Source organism: Phyllopteryx taeniolatus, chromosome 16, assembly GCF_024500385.1.
Source record: "Phyllopteryx taeniolatus isolate TA_2022b chromosome 16, UOR_Ptae_1.2, whole genome shotgun sequence".
In the NCBI taxonomy this organism is placed as follows: domain Eukaryota; kingdom Metazoa; phylum Chordata; class Actinopteri; order Syngnathiformes; family Syngnathidae; genus Phyllopteryx; species Phyllopteryx taeniolatus.
The window spans coordinates 5,758,474-5,778,069 of record NC_084517.1 but is presented as its reverse complement, the minus strand read 5'-3'; the positions used below and the strand labels follow the sequence as shown (position 1 = coordinate 5,778,069).

At 45.1% G+C, this 19,596-nt stretch overlaps 1 protein-coding gene across 2 annotated transcripts; it reads right to left on the bottom strand.

Annotated features, from left to right (window-relative positions):
* Positions 1–4: 4 nt before the first annotated feature.
* On the bottom strand, positions 5–19,462 carry LOC133466033 (myc-associated zinc finger protein-like). Of its 2 annotated transcripts, XR_009784816.1 has the most exons (8): positions 18,150–19,462; positions 15,890–16,040; positions 13,907–14,289; positions 11,787–12,061; positions 7,858–7,921; positions 7,595–7,766; positions 6,047–6,159; positions 5,492–5,615 (listed from the first exon to the last, which is right to left on the bottom strand). XR_009784816.1 is itself a non-coding variant. In XM_061749303.1 (7 exons), the coding sequence occupies exons 1-7, from the start codon at positions 18,180–18,182 to the stop codon at positions 5,278–5,280; spliced, it is 1,416 nt and encodes a 471-aa protein (XP_061605287.1). In that variant the 5' UTR covers positions 18,183–19,462; the 3' UTR covers positions 5–5,277. The 2 variants fall into 2 exon arrangements, 1 of the variants encoding a protein (XP_061605287.1); XM_061749303.1 differs by lacking the exon at positions 6,047–6,159 and having other exon boundaries at positions 5–5,615.
* Positions 19,463–19,596: the final 134 nt, after the last annotated feature.

The window sequence follows — 19,596 nt, the reverse complement described above, 5'->3', positions numbered from 1 at the left end:
AGTTCACTTTCCTGCATTTAATACACTCAACGGGCATCTTTATGCACAAGCACGGAAAAGGGATTACAGTACTGGATGGAAGCGTATCCGGGCCATCTGTGTTCCCATTTCAATTTAGACGTTGATTTTTTATTTTATTTTTTACACTGGAATCTTGATATTGTTTTATTGATTGTTTTACACTGAATTAGGACTGCAACCCATGAATATTTTGATCACTGATTAATCTTTTTTTCCCAATTAATTTGATTAAAAAATAATAATAATTCCATGCCTTCATTCAAAAACAGGACATTATTTCAAACTGAGTGTAGAAAATGCACAAACATAAATTGATTATGATTCAGTCGCTGGTTTGGCCCGTAACGTCAGAAAATGGGCAAAAATGTTGATCATTGTTTTCCAAAGTAAAAGCAGATGTCTTATTTTAATGCCTTCAAGGAGGACTTCACAACTCAGACAATATTGTTGAGAAGTTGAAATTCCGACAATTTGGATCATCCTCAGTTAGACAAGGTCTCTAAATGATGAATCAATTATCACAATAGTTTATTAATTTCATAATCAATTAGTAGCCAATCGCTGCACCTCTACACTGAAATTTTGAGATTTTATTACACTTAATTGTTTAGATGTTTACTTTTTTTTTTTACACACATTTTTTGGGGATGATATTTTTACATTCATAATTTAAAAAAAAATAAACAAAAATTTTAGATGTTCATTTTTAGATTTTTGGGGAGTTTTTTCAAATAATTTTCAAATGTTGATATTTTTTTTTTTTACACAGAAATTTAGTTTGCAGTTTTTTTACAGTGAGCTTTTTCAGATCTTTAATCTTTTTTACACTGATTTTTTTAGATGTTGAATTATTTTATACCAAATTTCTGGGAGATGACATTTTTACACAGAATTTTGCAGATGATTAGTTTATTTTTTTATTTTTTTTTTTTTTTTTTTACACAGAATGTTTTTAAGAAGTAAAACATACACATTTTCTACACTAACCTTTTTTGAGAAGTTGAATTTTTGGATGTTGAACTTTCGAGATGTTGAATTATTTTACACTGAACATTTGAAGAGGTTGGTGTTTTTTTTTTTTTACGCAGAATTTTTCAAATGTGAATATATTGATGGTGAACAAACTCAGTGTCAGAAATTCAAATTCAAACGAAGCTGGCACAGATATACTTCCATATTAGTGGACCACTGAGGGGAATTACAAAGTACAGGTTCAATTCATCATTGAGCACATTCAATGTTGATATACAAAAACTGCACGCACGCACGCACGCACATGCTGACGTCACTGAAGAATCCCAGCAGCGTCTCACGCATACATGAGAATCCATGGAATGTTTTTCGGATAAAAACAGGAATTTATACAAAGTCTGGAGAGTCTCTCTTACTCTCTTCCTCACGTCCCCTTCGCTGGCCTTGGCCCCCGCACGTTGGCGGCAAATGTCGATGATGTAACACAAAGGAGAAGGTGCGAGCGTTATGAGGCCTTGGACCCCCAAATTCTGAGCAGGTTCTGATAACATCATGATGTCATCAAAGCCAAGCACGATGAGGCCGAGATGTCTGTGTTGGGAATCCCTTCCTATCAACTATATATAGTGGCTGATATAGCAAGTCGGCTAGAAATGTATCCCACAATGGGTCTTGAATCCCGATGAGTGAATGATTTCGAACGCAGTGATCATTCACTCATTCCCGACTCCCGAATAAAGACACACTATAGTGGACCTAGGTCCTAGGTCCACTATAGTGTGTAAAAATCTAGCGCCCTCAATGTATCCCACCATGTATCTTGATTGTACCGAACCATTGGTAACGAGAAAAAGTAAATATATCACATGATCCTTTGCGCAGATACAGAATCAGGTTTCCATAGTATTGTTTACATTTCACCACGAGACAAATTCATGGGTCACGGTGCAAAAATATGTATCTTGTGTTCCCTCGCGTATTTGAAATGTACCTCTTTTTTTTAACCTATTCTCTGTTGTTTGCTGAAGTCGCTTTTTTTGGTTTTCAAGCCAAAGCACCGTTCAATGTTAAAGCAGTGCTTTGGGGCCATGTTTTTGCCAAGGAACTATGTTGAGGTGAGTTGAGGAGCTTCATTTAGTGATTCAGTGCCATCTTGGTGCCAAGGAACTATGTTGAAGTGAGCTGAGGAGCTTTGTGTAGTGCTTTGCCGCCATCTTGGTGCTGAGGAATTATGTTGACGTGAGTTGAGGAGCTTCAGGTAGTGCTTTGCCACCATCTTCTAGCATCTTGGAACCAAGGAACTAAGGCGAAGCTCAGACTACACAACTTTTTTTTGTTGTTCACGACGGTCTTCAGACTGCCAGACATGGTGTCATAAATTGGTTCTGTCTCTTGTACCAGGCGAGTGTATGCAAGTATGACAAGGACCATCGTGTGCTGTGGCCGAGAGCACGGTCCGTGAGGGCACAGGTCAAAAGCAGCTGTCAATCTGTCATGGCAACGGAGGCACTTTGTGTCATGGTGGCTATCCTTTGCTTGGACAGGGAAAAGAGACTTTGGACTCGTTCCTGGATGGCGGGAGAGGGGAGTATGGCTGTCTATCCTCCAAGCAGAACTTGAAGTAACAAATTTGTGAACACCTTAACGTTTGCTAATAGCTTCGAGCTAACGTTTGCTATCAGCTTCACTATAAACGGGAGGGGGAAATAGTAAGGATGAGGGAATGTATAGCCTACTCTAGTGACGTGAGAGAAGTATGTTTGCAAAATGTCGATACAGCACGTTCCTTTCATTTTTGTCCACCTCCGAAGTCATGGAGGGCACTCTGTCTTCCTATTGGTGAATGTGAAGGAACCATATCAAAGGACCAGTGCAGGACATCACTATGCGGAAAAAACAAAACACAAATTCTGACATGCCAGACTTACTGAGTCGTGGTCATGAAGCGTCCCAGATCGGCAATCTTTGATTCCGTCACGCTACACGAGGTAATGACGCTTGTTCTGCGATCAAGACAAGTCATAAGTCACTGCTGCCAGGTATGTCTAAGTGTTTTTAAGTGACCTGAGAAGCATCATGTCGTGCTTTGGCAACATTTTGTACCATATCGGTGCCAAGGAGAACAATGTTGAAGTGACTTGAGGAGCTCCACTCAGACTGCGTTGAGAATTATTCACTCATGCCCAACTCCCTAACCACGATCAAGGTATTTTTCGTGGTGGAACTATCTCAGTCCACTAGACAAAAATCGAGTGGAGTCGACTGATTATGGAGGAGGGAATGAGCAACAATGATTCACAACGACATTGCTGTGGCTCAGTTGGTAGAGCGGGTCGCCCAGTGACTGAATGGTTCAAATCCCGGCTCCGACTGTCCGCTGTCGTAGTCCCTGGGCAAGACACTGAACCCTAAATTACTCCCAGCGGAACCAGCAACCCATTGGTGTATGAATGTGTGCGTGAATGGGTGAATGTGTGATCTGTGAAGCGCTCTAGGCACCGTGATGGTGTAGATAAAACGCTATATTAGTACACTCCATTTAACAGTTACAGCGGCTACGGAAAGTATTCAGACTCCCTTCAATTTTTCACTCTTTGTTTTATTGCAGCCAGGTGCTAAAATCATTTAAGTTCCTTTTCCCCTCATTAATGTACACACAGCACCCCATACGGATGGGGAAAAAACGGAATTGTTGAAATTTTTGCAGATTTATTAAAAAATAAAAACTGAAATATCACACAGCCAAAAGTATTCAGAGCCCGTGAGTCTTTTTGGGAATGCTGCAACAAGTTTTTCACACCTGGATTTGGGGATCATCTCCCATTCCTCCTTGCACATCCTCTCCAGTTCAGTCAGGTGTGATGGTGAACATTGGTGGGCAACCATTTTCAGGTCTTTCCACAGATGCTCAATTGGGTTTAAGTCAGCACTCTGGCTGGGCCATTCAAAAACACGTGTTGTTTGTTTTGTTCCAGCCCGGACCAACAGTTCTTCTGAAGCCACTCCTTCGGTATTTTAGCTGTGTGCTTAGGGTCATTGTCTTTTTTGAAGGTGAACCTTCGGCCCAGTCTGAGGTTCTGAGCACTCTGGAGAAGGTTTTCGTCCAGGATATCCCTGGACTTGGCCGCATTCATCTTCCCTTCGATTGCAACCGGTCGTCCTGTCCCTGCAGCTGAAAAACACCCCCACAGCATGATGCTGCCACCACCGTGCTTCACTGTTGGGACTGTATTGGACTGGTGACGAGCAGTGCCTGGTTTTCTCCACACATACCAACAATTTCTATCTTGGTCTCATCAGACCAGAGAATCTTATTTTTCACCATCTTGGAGTCCTTCAGGTGTTTCTTAGCAAACTGCATGCGGGCTTTCATGTGTCTTGCACTGAGGAGAGGCTTCCTTCCGTCGGGCCACTCTGCCATAAAGCCCCGACTGGTGGAGGGCTGCAGTGATGGTTGACTTTCGGGAACTTTCTCCCATCTCCCGACTGTAAGTCTGTATCTCAGCCACAGTGATCTCTGGGTTCTTCTTTAGCTTTCTCAGCAAGGCTCTTCTCCCCCAATGGTTCTGATTGGACGGCCAGCTCAAGGAAGAGTTCTGGTCATCCCAAACGTCTTCCATTTAGGGATTATGGAGGCCACTGTGCTCTTAGGAACCTTAAGTGCAGCAGACATTGGCCAGCTCTGTGCCTTGCCACAATTCTGTCTCTGAGCTCTTCAGGCAGTTCCTTTGACCTCATGATTCTCATTTGCTCTGACATGCACTGTGAGCTGTAAGGTCTTACATAGACAGGGGTGTGGCTTTCCTAATGAAGTCCAATCAGCAAAATCAAACACAGCTGGACTGCAATGAAGCTGTAGAACCATCTCAAGGATGATCAGAAGAAATGGGCAGCACCCGAGTTCAATATGAGTGTCACAGCAAAGGGTCTGAATACTTCTGGCTGTGTGATATTTCACTTTCTCTTTTTTAATAAATCTGCAACAATTTCAACAATTATGGTTTTTTTTCTGTCAATATGGGGTGCTGTGTGTACATTAATGAGGAAAAAAATGAACTTAAATGATTTTAACAAATGGCTGCAATATAACAAAGAGTGAAAGATTGAAGGGGGTCTGAAAACTTTCCGTACCCACTGTACGTAGCCACAAGGATCTCAGCCTCATCCCACTTGGACCCCAAATACCGAACAGTTTCTAATGATGTCAGTATCATGGCGTCATCATGATGTCATCAAGAGTTCCCCACACGCTGACCCCGCCTCCCCCCTGCCGCCCTGCTCGTGCTAGCTGTGCGTCTGCGCGGTGATGCTGGAGCAGTCAGTCACCAGCAGCCCCACCGTGCTGCTGCCACCCCCTCCCCCGGACACGGCGACGGCCACGCCGGGCGGGGCTTCGCCCACGGGGCCGACGCCTCCAGGGTCAGGCTCCGCCTGGTTGGCGTGCGTACCCATGTGGCCCTGCAGCTGGGTGGTGGTCTTGCACTGCACACCGCACAGCTGGCACAGGAGCACCCCGCCAGGCCCCGCCCCACCGAAGCCGCCACGGGCGCCACCGCTCTCCTTCCACTCCTGGCCGTGGTGCTTCTGCGCATGGACCCGCAAGTATGTCAGCGTGGTGAAGCCTGCAAGGCAAAAACGGCACGACGTCAAACTGGACCCCTTTCACGCTGTGGCCGAAACATTTGTTTGTCGAACAACTCTCCACCGTGTGCGAGATTTATAAAGCAGTGCCTTGACTTAAGAGTTTAATTCAGTCTGTGACCAAGCTCGCAACTTTGTACTGTATGTCAAATCAAGTTTCCCCTTTGAAATGAATTGAAATGCCCTTAATCCGTTCCAGCTCTCAAAACATTTTTTCATTGAGAAAAATAGCACTGTATTGTATCAAAATTAGGCTATATAGGAGTTTAAGGCTTTGTGCCTTAAACGCGTTGATGTGCAGCCTTTTCCAAAGGAGAGTTCCCCATATTGCCAGCCCATCTCGAGCATTTTGAGTAATCTTTCAAGACCCAGAGAATATTGTGTTCTGTGACAATATAAGCACTGCACCTACCGAAAGAAAGAGTAGATGCTTTTCCTTCAGCAGAAAATAAGTGTTTCTACGTTTTTCCATTCTTTAGTACTCAGCAGTAGAACATGGGTTGGTTTCACCGAAAACACCAGTTTCTGACCAAAAAGCAGAGAAAACAGTGACTTTGATGCCGATATGTTTTGGTTTTGTGACATTTATCCACACATACACAGCTAAGAAACGTGCCGTGAGGCTGACTCACCGCATGGCTCGAGGTGAACGTCAGTGACTTTTTTAGATTGCGTTCCTCATTCACTCCATCAACTGTGTCATCTTTTCCTACCACCTTGAGACATACTCTGTTGATAACATACTCTGTTGGAGTGTGACATGCCTTAACCTGACTGACTTCCAACATGTTGGCATTTCTCTCCTTCATACTCGACGTGACAAGACGAGAGTCCTCGCCTAATCTTTATCTTCTACTCAACAGCTGCGCTGATCTCTAATCCAAATGCAACGCCACAATCGAGAGGGATCTGTTAGTCATCAGAGTGCTTTGCAAACGCGAATTTGACAGACAAGCTGGGCAAGTTCCTCTTCCGTGCCTACCCACTGAAAAACGTACTTTGCAAATATATTAGTTCTTGTCAGTGAACAGTTGGATTCCAGTAAACCAATAGATGTGTCCATGCGAGTCAATGAGTTCATTGCTCTATTTTTTATTTTTTTTACCTGTCCTGTTCAGCTGCATGGCCATGCAGAATGGTGAATCCGTACGCCTAATATGCCGGAACAGTTTTGCTGTGCAGCGGGGGAGTTTGAAATACTCCCTCTGCTTTGTTGTTTTAAATTATTCTGATGTTTATTGAAAACGCAGCCGGACAGAAAAGCGGTTTTAGGGGACAGACCGGACAGGGGGGGGGGAAAAGGGTGCGAACCATAGCAGAACAATAGTAAGACAATCTAGATATTTGACCACAAGTAACGTTCCAACAGTCAAATAATGTTCTTCATTGTGGACGGGGGGGGGGGGGGGGACACCCGATGAAGACAAGCAACAACTAACCAATAGGACAAGATGAGAGAGGACAGAAAAGCGCAGGACAGGATGTGGGAAATGAGCAAGGCACCCGCCAAGTGTTTCACAGCTCGCCAAAAGCGAGCCCATGTTAAGCGCCCGCCACAAGAATTGACGGGCGAGGGCGCCAGGAGAAGGCAGAGGAAGGCGGGGACCCAAGGAGGGGAAGGGGTGGGGGCAACCCATCTCCCGGCTGCCCGACAACCGAAGGTCCAAGGGAGTCAAGCCGAGAGAAATGTGAATTCCCACCACCCACCCTATTACTATGGCAACCATTATCCCTGTAACATGATCGCGTGTTGTGGGGTATCGTGCATTCAAATCGTTATATTTTTTCACTACACTGGATTTTTTTCAATTCACTGAAGCTCGCTCCTAACTCAGTTTTAGGCTCACAAAACAAAGCAAAAAGATAGACCAATCGATTGATCGTAACTGGGAAAACTCCTAAGTCAAGGTACTGCTGTGTACGAGAGCTATTATTGGAATCAACTGTGTTTGTCTCTTACTGCGGTTGCAGAGGTGGCACGCGTGGTGCTGCGATTGGTTGTGCACCCGCATGTGGTCCGTGATGTACGCCGCCGAGAGAAGTTTCCCGCAGATGTGACATGGCACCTTCTCCTCGTGGCGGATCAGGTGCGCTCGCAGGCGGTCCCGCGTGGCGAACGCTGACGTGCACGTCTGCGGGCAAGACAAAAAAAGACCACAAAGACAATCGGCTTGAGTGCAACGGTCGGCCGGGCTCATTCAAAAGGGTTGTGGGCGGCGTTACCGTGCACTTGAAGGGTCTCTCAGTGGAATGCACCTGACGCACGTGACTATTGAGGTGGTCCGGGCTGGAACAAAACAAACACCAGACAATAGTCAAGAATAATCCAGTGAACCCGTGTTATATCATGGTTCAACATTCGTGCCCCTGCAATATTGTAGATAGTTGTTTTTTGTCATTTATTTTGAGCCACAAACCTTCAGTGCAGTACCATGTTGTGCCACAACATACCTGGCAGCACTGAGCTGTACTGGAAGACACACAGCGTAATTAAGAGCAAGAAGAGGCCGAGGCGCTCCCCAGCTCACCTCCTATAACGGTTGTTGCTTCCATGTCACAAAGAGAATATATGGCTGTGAGTATTGTTGTTTGCCCAGTTTGCAGGTGTTGCTGTTCCGTGTGCGCTAAAGTAGCAGTTGTTTGACGGTTTAGAATTGCCCTAACGTCGATGCTAATTTCCATTATACCATCTGTGGTGTTTCACATTATACAACCCCAATCCCAATGAAGTTGGGACGTTGTGTTAAACAGGCATAAAAACAGAATACAATGATTTGAAAATCATGTTCAATACACTACAAAGACAAGATTTTTCATGTTCAAACTGAAAAACTTTATTGTTTTTAGCAAATAATCATTAACTTGGAATTTTGTGGCTGCAACACGTTCCAAAAAAGCTGGGACAGGGTCATGTTTACCACTGTGTTACATCACTTTTTCTTCTTCAGCTGTTCAACAGTCCGGGGTCTCCGTTGTCGTATTTGACGCTTCATAATGCGCCACACATTTTCAATGGGAGACAGGTCTGGACTGCAGGCAGGCCAGTCTAGTACCCGCACTCTTTTACTACTACCAAGCCACGCTGTTGTAACACATGCAGAATGTGGTTAGGCATTGTCTTGCTGAAATAAGCAGGGGCATCCATGAAAAAGACGTCGCTTGGATGGCAGGATGTTTCTTCAAAACCTGTATGTACCGTCCAGCAGTAATGGTGCCTTCGCAGATGTGTAAATTCCCCATGCCATTGGCACTAACACAGCCCCATACCATCACAGATGCTGGCTTTTGAACTTTGCGTCCATAACAGTGTGTATGGTTTTTTTCCTCTTTCGCCCGGAGGACACGACGTTCACAATTTCCAAAAATAATTTCAAATGTGGACTCCTTGGACCACAGAACACTTTTCCACTTTGCATTGGTCCATCTTAGATGAGCTCGGGCCCAGAGAAGCCGGCGGCGTTTCTGGGTGTTGTTGATAAATGGCTTTTGCTTTGCATAGTAGAGTTTTAAGTTACACTTACTGATGTAGCGCCGAACTGTATTTAACTGACATTGGTTTTCTGAAGTGTTCCTGAGCCCATGTGGGGAGATCCTTTTCACATGGATGTCGGTTTTTGATGCAGTGCCGGCTGAAGGATCGAAGGTCACGGCCATTCACTGTTGGTTTTCGGCCTTGCCGCTTGCATGCAGTGATTGAACGACCCAACCTCATTGGAATTGGGGTTGTATTTGGTTTTATTTGTCAGGTTTACAGTAAACTTGGGAGTGACAAACAGCTTGAAGCCAGCATGCTCTGCCTCTTATTTGCACAACTGTGTGAGTGAGAATCTTCTCTTTGTTTCCTCAAAGTTATGTTATTGAGAATAAGACAAGGCGCTAAGGAATACAACGGTGCCTTGCAATACGAATGACCAGACGTGTTTTTTAAGATTTCCGTTTGTGGTTTTATAGCTCTTGAAGCTATGTATATTTGAACACAAACAGTGCATCAAAAAAAAAAAAACCAAAAAAACAGGCATATATTTTCATATCCTCAGTGAAAAATAATTACTATTACTGCAGTTCACTAAAGGGTCTATCTCACTGGCAGAGACGTCTACGGTGACCTGGAAGTGCAAAACAATATAAAAAATTGTGAAACACTTATATTTAAGCAAACACATGAACAAAAGCCAAAACACTTTTACATTTCAGAAAACACATGAACAAAAGCAGAAACACTTTTACAGAAGACGAAACAAATTACAATTGAGACAACCTGGAAAGAGAACGTCCCATTTCACAGAAATCCCACGCCCTTTTTTCAGCAAGACCTGCCCCACTTCAACATGATTGGCTCCTGCATCGCAGGAAGGCTAGCCTACGCAGATGTAACGAGATGTCCATTCCAAATATAATTTAAAAAAACAAGACGTTAATTATGCTTAGGGTTCGGGTTTCAGGCAGTTTAGGATGAGTTATGGTTAAGATTATGGTGGTTAAGGCTGGCGCACAGCGAGCACCGCCGCCAAACCCGACTGCACTATGGCGCAGTGTGTGTGGTTTGGCAACTGTTTCCTTGAGCGGCCGATGGGGTGGCCACTGGTTTTGACGCGATTCAAAATTATCTGAATATCTGCTGCATGAAATCAAAATGCACAGAAGCTTTCCCTCACTGTGAAAATACATTTCCGGGTTTGCGAGCCGTTCCGCCGCGTTCCCTCGGCTCAAGTCATATAAATAGTACGTAAAGCATCAAATGCTGTTTTACAGGTGCGTCGGCAACTCTTATTTTTATGCGACGGTTGGGTCCAGTCGGGTTTGACCACGTTGCGCAGTGTTCGGCAGGCTTTAGGGTTAATGCCATGTACAGTAACGCCTCCACACTTAACAAGTCACATACTTTTACCTTCTGGACGCAGTAGGGCGTGTCCTACCGGGATACAGCAGCCAATCATAGTGCAGCGGCGCGTGTCCCGGAGCCAGTAATATTGGAGCAGGGCGTGTCCTTCCAGGAAAATGCGCTGAATTGCTAATAATGTTGGACGTTCCCTTTCCGGATTGTCTCAACTGTAATTTGTTTCACCTTTTGTAAGTGTTTCTGCTTTTGTTCATTAGTTTCCTGAATTGTAAAAGTGTTTCACTATTTGTTATATTGTTTTGCACTTCCAGGCCAACGCAGACGTCGCAGAGACGGCTGGACTGATCAGTAGCAGCGACTCCGGGAACCCGGGAGACCGAAACATTGCTTGCGCTATCAGCAGGAAGATGTATGGGAGACATCTCCAGACAACGTGACAACCAATACACCCGGAGGTCACTGATGTTGGCCTATTACAGTGTAAATATTATTTCAACCAATATATCATGAATATAATCTATGTTGTGTGTGCATGCCGTGTACGGGGGACAGTCCGCTATTGACGTTGAGGCGGGGATAGGTAGTGATACATTTTGATGACTTTTGATTGCAGTTTTGTGACAAGCTACGTGAAGCTCTTTCTCTATAGTGAGCATATGGAGCAGCCTCCAAAAGGTCTCCAATCCAATTCAACATGTTTGATTTGACCGCGACTCCCCGGCAACCTGGCTAGTCGTCGCTCCAGGAGACGTCACGAAGATGTCTGCACAACAAGCGGAGACTCGAGTCGCCGTCAGGTCTCCGGGCCAGTGAGATCGGAGTCACTTGCAGTTAGTTGTGAAATCTTCATTCGTGTCTGCATGACTATGATATTGCCCCACGGTGGCCAAGTCGTGCACAGTGACACAGTCACAATGAGTACATAATGATACGCAGTGTTTCATTCTTTGCGTTCTGTTTAAATACTTTGTTACTGTACGTTTTTATCAAGTCGAATGTTAATAAATACTATTTTCATTCTTTAAGAAAAGAAACATTTCTGGTTCGGTTTTTGGGGAAGGCTGGAACAAATGAATGGCATTTCCAATCATTTCAATGGGGAAACATGATTTGAGACACAAACCAATTCAACTTGTATCTCAAGGCAACAATGTGTTTACTGTAATTATGACTTTATTACTGTATTAGTGGTGGTAGTAGCATAAGTAGTCAAGTTAGGAGGACTCCTTCGGCCCATTTTAGCACAATCAGAAGCCTGAAGAGAGTAGTACCACATGGAAAAGACCCAAGGCCAGATGGTGTGGGGACGTACCGTGAGAAAGCCTTGGCGCAATGCGGGCACACGTAGGGCTTCTCGACACCACCCTGGTGCGAGCGCACGTGGTAGCTCATGCGGTCTTTCCTCTTGAAGCGCTGCTGACAGACGGGACACGAGTAGGGCTTCTCATCCGAGTGCGACAGCCGGTGGCGGTTCAGATGGTAGACGTCGCGGAAGGCCTTCCCGCATGCCTCGCACGCGTGGTTTTTGCGCACCTGCTGGTTGGCGCCGCCGGGGTTGGGAGGGGCGGCAGCGGCAGGGCTGGGATTCTGCGGGGCGGGAGCAGAAGGCTGCTAGGTCATTTTCATTTTCAGGGGGCGTTGCTCGAAAGTAAAAGCAGATGTTTGCAAATGGCAAAGATCATCAGTCTGCTTTCATGGAGGACGAAAGAAATCTGAAAATATTTGCTGCTGAGAGGCTGAAATCAGAGGATTTGGACACGTTGAAGAATGTGCCTAAACGATTCATCAATTAATTGCTGCAACTCTAAGAATTGAAGTGTTTTTTTTCCCATCCGGTTTCTATTTGTAAATGTTATCTAAAGACAACACATAATAGTACCGCTCATCCTCACTAGGGTCGCAGGTGACTTTGGGCGAGAGGCGGGCTACACCCCGCACATATAGACATACAACCATTCGGACTCACATTCACACCTACGGACAATTTAGTGTTTCCAATTAACCTACCGTCCGTGTTTTTGGAATGTGGGAGGACACCGAAGTACCTGCAGAAATCCCACGCAGGCACAGGGAGACAACAGGTAGGCCGTATTTGCATCTGGGACCTCAGAACTGTGAGGCAGACGTTGTTTGAGGAAGAACAGAGTAACAAAATGTTTGTTTGGATTATTTGGATTTTTGTCTTTTGCAAATTGGACATAGATCTAATTTTTCAACGTTATATTTTTTAGCCATTTGTGTCCCCTTTTTCCATGTCCCTATGTTCAGTTACATAACTATTTGCTTGACATTTTATTATGCAATACTCTCTACATTTTAAGTTATTTTTATATACGCGGGTGATGATATTGGCTATGCCACAGTGTTTTATCACTTGGAATGTTGTGGAAATCAACCCAAGTCTGCTATTACAGTGCAGTTTGTATTATTATTATTATTATTATTATACTCCTTATAATCCTTAAATCATGAATAATCCAAAATATTATTGGCAGAAATAGAGGGCCCTAAAATCTATTTCAGGGGTCTCAAACTCAACTTATCCGGGGGCCGCTGGCGATAGATTGGGTGAGTCTGGGCTGCATCAAGTATTCTACAAAAAAGGTTCCTTCAATCATGTGAAGTTTACCAGTCCCATTTGTTGGAAAGCAGCCTCACCCCATCATGTTCCCACCTCCGAACTTCACTGTTGGTGTGGTGTTTTTAGGGTGATGTGCAGTGCCATTTCTCCTTCAAACGTGGTGTGCATCATGGCATCCAAACAGTTCAATTTTGCATGCGACTAGTTTCTCCATACAGGAGGTGTCTTGAAGGTGTCATTGCAAACAAAGGCTTTTGTACAAAGTATGAAATAAATACCAGTTGGCGTGTTCAATACTTTTTCCCTGTGTCATTTCACATTACACACAACTTCATTTCTGATTTTATTTGTATGTATGGATTACTTGGGTTGTTCCCAACATCTGGTGAAATGTTCGTGTCAATAGCACCTTGGGAAATATATTTAATGAGAAAAATGGTGACGTGTTAAATACTTATTTCAGCCGCTGTATGTGTGCTACGCTGACTGCGTGACAGAAAAAAATATTTTGTCTTGCTCAGAAACTTCAGAGGGAAAGTGTGTACATTTTAGCACGTGAGTCACTTTTCAAAAGTGGCGGCACTGAAAAAGATGGGCTTTAAAAAAAAAAAAAAAAAAAGAAACATTGAGAAAATGATCTTCCAATAGAACCGGAAAAGTTGTCTTTGCATTATTTGTAAAAACAAGTCATTTAGAGGGAAAATGTTTGCATTGAGGCAACAAATTGATAAAAGTTCCCACTCAAATTTTGAAAGTGGCTAAATTTACTAGCCTGCTTTTTTTCTACTTGCGAAGGTAGTCGAAAAGGTTGCAACAAACGTGCTAAGCTGGCATCGGTCCAAGGCACCCACCTGCTCCACGGCGCTCACCACCACCACCGTCGACGACTGGACGGGCTGCGGGGCCGGCATCGCCATGGTGATGGTCACCGGGGCGATGGACACTGACACCTGCTGGCCAGGCTGGGGAAGGGCGTCTAGGGCGTCAGGGGATGCGGTCTCCGGCGGCTGCTGCTGCTGTGGCGGCAGGGCGAGCTGAAGGAGGGAGAGGGGGATGCTCTGTTTGGGGAGCGCCTTGCCGCCAGCCTCCTCCTTCTCACGGGCAGCACGGTCCTTCATCTTGATGCCCGTGTGCACCGACTGGTGGCGCCGCAGGTTGTAGCTATTCTTGAACTCCTTGTTGCATGTCGCGCAGATGTGGGCGGGGCGCGGCCCTTTGGGCGGCAACGCTTTCACTAGTCGCGGGGTGGGGGTGAACATTTAATACAGCAAAGGTGATACAGTATTTATCACATGCATACATACAGGGTTCCCCACAAAAATGTACAACGTTCCCCACGACACCACGGTTCATCATTCGTGCCCTTTGCTATATTGCAGATTTTGAAGCTAGTGTCTTTTTAGTCGTTTTTACGGTATGTACAGGCAAGTCCAAATTTAGAGTTGCGTACCTTCAGTGTCGTACCATGATTGGCCACAAGTTACCAGGCAGCATTGAGCTCTATTGGAAGTGATCTACTGCAGTTGAGCGCAAGAAGAAGAGGCAGAGAAGGTCTCCTACTAAGCTTCAGGTATTGTTTCCAATGAGGAGAATCTATACCATGAGTATTGTTGTATGCTCTGTTTGTATGTGTTGCTACTCTGCGTGTGTTAAAGTAGCACAATCATTGTGACATCTATGCTGTTCTGTGTCTATGGTGTTTTGCGTTATACACTGTATTGCCAAAAGGATTTGCTCACCTGCCTTGACTCACATAGGAATTTAAGTGACATCCCCTTCCTAATCCATAGGGCTGAATATGACGTCCGTTATAGCACCCATTGCAGCTATAACAGCTTCAATTCTTCTGGGAAGGCTGTCCACAAGGTTTATGAGTACGTTTATGGTCATTTTTTTCTGAGATCACACACCGATGTTGGATGAGAAGGCCTGGCTCTCAGTCTCCGCTCTAATTCATCCCAAAGGTGTTCTATTGGGTTAAGGTCAGGACTCTGCAGGTCAGTCAAGTTCATCCACACCAGACACTGTCATCCGTGTCTTTGTGGACCTTGCTTTATGCACTGGTGCACAGTCATGTTGGAAGAGGAAGGGGCCAGCTCCAAATTTGGAATTGTCCAAAATCTCTTCGTATGCTGAAGCATTCAGAGTTCCGTTCACTGGAACTAAGGGGTCAAGCCCGCAACAGAATTCCCCCTCCACCAAACTTTACACGTGGCACAATGCAGTCAGGCAAGTACCGTTCTCCTGGTAACCGCCAATCGCAGACTTGTGCATCAGATTGCCAGATGGAGAAGCGTGATTCGCCGCTCCAGAGAACACATCGCCACTCCTCTAGAGTCCAGTGGCGGCGTGCTTTACACCACTGCAATGGTTGCTTGCACTTTTGCACTGATGCTTTTTAGCCTTTATTTTAGTCTTCAAACCAACGTAAGCGCAGATAACACACACAAAAAAAACAAATATTGATTCAAATATGTAACTTTTAGCTGAGACATTACTTCATGAATATTGAGTCAATTAGGCGAGTTCCACACACATTGCCTTGTAGTTCCTAGGTTTGATATCGATACCGGTTATAAAGAACCTCGAGTCAAATGTTCCTTTCAGTCTATGCCGCAGGCTGCTAAGAAAATGGATGTTCAGAATTTGGACACCCTTTATTTAAACCATGCAAACGTTTTTGAGCCAGAATCGTTTGGAACCGGAAGCGAACGAAAAACCCGATTTGGAACCGGAATCGCTCAAATTCAAACAATGCCCAACCCTACTCGTAAGTCAAGCTAGCACTGCACATTTTTAGGGGGCCACTCTTTTGCCCTCTCTGAGACCCTCACCGGGAAGCGGCTCCTCGCTGAGGGCGGCGGTGTCCACGGTGGACGGCGGCGTCACCAGGTGCTCGCCCAAGGGACTTTCGGCCGAGCCGCTCAGATCGGGCAGGAGTTCCGCCTGCAGAGGCGCCTCCTGCTGGCCTGGAGTCGCCGGCGTCTGGAGTCGCCAAATGGACATGGTTAAATACAGTGGAGTGGGTGGATGGATGGATAGACAGACAAGACACTTTAGTCATCCTATGAGGAAAATTAAAACAGCAAAATGTACAAATCCACTCGTATTAATACGACATTACAAACAACATAGTACGAACAAAAAGAGCAGCATTGTGGGTGGATTGAAATGGTTTAAATCCTAGCTACACAAGAAAAAATAATGATTGAGACGTTGCATGTTGCTTTATGGTAAGTGATAGTTAAATTATGTCCCTCTCGCATGTCTAAACTTGGACAGAATATGAGAAACGACCCTCAGGATCATGACACCCACAAGAATATTCGCATCACCGCCACATCTCGATAAAATAGAACAGTATTCTTGGATTAAGAATGCACCTGCACTGGACATTGCACCAGTCAAATCATGACTGGACCTCAAGCGGCTTGGGTGCTGTTCTTCTTCAGTCTTCCTCCAAACCCTTGGACCTTGATTCCCAAATGAATGGCAGACTTTTAAACAGACTTTCATCGGAAAAGAGGACCTCGGATTCCAGACGCTTCCAACGTTGGCTCAGGCTCAGAGGCGGCTTGACCCGAGGACCCCGACGGTTGTAGCCCACCTCCCGGATGCATCTGAATGTGGTGGTTTTTGAAGCTGCGACTCCCGCTTCATTCCACTCTCTCCTATATTCTTGAATCTTCTCTGTTTGATAATCCACTGAAGACCACAGTCATCTCTTTTGCTGATGCATCTTCTGCCAGATTTTGTCCTTCCATTGATACGCTTGGACACATCACTCTGCGAACAGCCAGCCTCCTTAGCGATGAACTTTTGTGCCTTACCCATCCTATGGAGGGTATCAATGATGGTCTTCTGGCCCGTTGTCGAGTCTGCAGTCGTCCCCGTATTGAACCCGACTGAGACAATTGAACCAAACTGAAGCAATTTAATGACCTGTGCAGGTGCTTTGAGTTTAGGAGGTGATTAGTCTGCGACGCTCTGTTTAAAACATTTATGGCCTGCAACATTTGGGCTGATTTATTCACAGCATTCCAGTTTTTTGAATTCCTGATTTTCTGGGTTTTATGAGCTGGAAGCCCAAATTATGAAAAAAAAAAATCAACAAATAAATACTGGAAATTGTTGAAATTGTGGGCCTTGAATCTATAATCTATGAAATTTGAACTTTTCGAATTGAATTATGGAAATAAACATTTCCACGATATGCTAATTCTTTGGAAAGGGTCTGCGTACGTACAGTTTTGATGATTATACCTTACAGCAAACAAAAACAAAATTCACCACCTGTCGAAACTAAAATATTACGTAAAAAAACAATCAAGAAACAATGAAAATGATTTTTAAGGTAGAAGTTAAACGGGCGTTTGCCCTCTGAAAAGTGTTTAATGAATCCACATGAGTACTAAAATCAATGGACTGTACCTGTTTTGTCATACAGTATTTATATAAACATTGTTTTAGGGTGACATTGAAGGAGTCATCTTGATACAATGTTGTACTGCGCAATATTACTCCTTATACCACAATTTTATTCTGATCGTCTTGCGTGAATATTTATCTTTTGTTTTGAATATTTTAGACTTTATATTTTACATACTTTTGCAGTGGATGAGGGGCTGATCCCAACCTCACTGTTCCTGTGTATATTTGCTACTGAACATATTGCTCGAGTAATAAATCATATATTGAGCAATATTATCTTTGTGAAGGCACAAGGTTTACATTGGATGGCGTCCCAGTGTGCTGACGAAATAATAAGAATAATAATGTACTGCCACAACTTCATTTATACATTGAGGTTCATGTGACAATGAAGTTATGTGTGCACCACAATTTACATGAAATAAATAGACGTGGTACAAATACTGTTCTGTGTACCAAAGAAGGGGTTTCCTCTAAAACGCCCCCCCACACACACACACACAGGAGGCACCTGGATGTAGGCGGCGGCGGCTGGGGGCAGACCCTGACCCCTGTGTGACACCTACACCCCCCCCCCCCCCCCCCTCCCCTCCACACACACACCCGCCCCAAAAAAAGAAAAAAAAAAAATACCGAAAGTGAAACAAAGAACTTTGCTCTCACCTGAAAGAGGAAATTGCTCCACGAAGTGTCCATGCTGCAAGCGGCCAGCAAGCAGCCGGCAGGCCGCCCGGAGGCTTCCTCAGCCGGGAAAGGAACCGATAAACAGCTCGCTCAGTCGCAGCTAAATGACTAAAGAAATGATCAATTGTAATAATATTCTGTAACCGCTGGACGAGGTTTGCCCAAATCGCACATCTTGACTATTTTGCCGCAAACATGATGAATTTAGATGCGCCAAAACGCAGGCTGTTCCAATTGTACCTTTTCAGGCATTTGTTTATGTCTGCTGTCATAAAATGCCGCATGCAAAGTAGCAATAAAGTAATGGAGAGGAGGATGGATGTGATCATGTATGATGTAAACGTGCTAATGATCGCCAGCAGACATTTATCAGCGACAGCTCCGCCGGAGGCCTTCGCAAGGATTCCAAGCCTCGGCCTCGCGTAGGGCTCCTCCCCAGACTAGGAAGCTCCCGGTCGGCCGCCGTCCCTGGCTCCGCCTCGGTGTTTGAATGGCCAGGATAACATCTTTCTCTTTTTTTTTCCTCCGTCCCTCTCGCCCTCCCTCCCTCCCTCCCTCGCTGTCCTTCTTCCTTTCCCCCCTTTTTTTTTTAATCTCGTCTTGTCCCGCTGCGTCCTTTCTGCTTTAAAGGGAAAGTATTCGGTCACGGTTATGGTCTCCTCTTCCGACGAATAAAAGCCACATTCGGGAGCGCCGAGCCGACGACCCCTCCGCCGCAGTTTTGCGTCCGTCGACACTCGACAACAAATAGACGAACGGCACCGGGAGGTTCTTAGGCGACCGCGCCGAACCGCCGCTTAAAACGAGAAAATAGTCAAATGGGAAAACGGATCAAATGGTTCCGTCGAGGCGCGCAAGTCAACAACAGCTGTACTATCGAAGCTGCGGTCACAGCGGAGTCCGTCCGCAAGAACAGAAATTTCCCGTTCGGCTGCGCGTCGAGCCGCATTTCAGCTTGTGCTCCGTCGGGTCCAAATTTGGCGAGCAGTACAAGACTTCGGCCCCCAGCAAACACCACCTAATGCAGGCAACGCTAGCCGAAATAAGAAACACACAAAGGATGCCAATTATTAGCAGTTGCAGCTCTTATTCCATATCGAGGACATCCAGGTACACGTACCGGTCGGTACGCCGCAATAGTTAGTCACAACTAAGTTAGACAACTGTGTCACATAGGAACGTTTTGCCATTATGCCTCTCTACGCCGTATCTATCCGGTTTAAGGTCCATGTACTAATACGCTCTTCGTACGCCGTAGGACAACTTTGGCATACTAGTAGGACAACTACATGTTACTAGTGAGGAAAAACTGCACTAGTTGGCAACTGGGTGCTACTAGTACTGGAGGAATGGAGACAAAGAGCATACTAGTACAGAGGTTCTCAAACATTTTCGACCGAGTACCACCTAAAAACAAAACAAAAAC

Bases quoted from the DNA above. Each gene is read 5' to 3' on its own strand.
- LOC133466033 (XM_061749303.1), bottom strand. From the start codon at position 18,182: ATGGACACTTCGTGGAGCAATTTCCTCTTTCAG. The intron at 14,290-15,889 runs GTGAGGGTCTCA...CCCCGCGACTAG, and splicing joins CAGCGAGGAGCCGCTTCCCG to TGAAAGCGTTGCCGCCCAAA. The intron at 12,062-13,906 runs GTGGGTGCCTTG...CCCGCCCCGCAG, and splicing joins TGGTGAGCGCCGTGGAGCAG to AATCCCAGCCCTGCCGCTGC.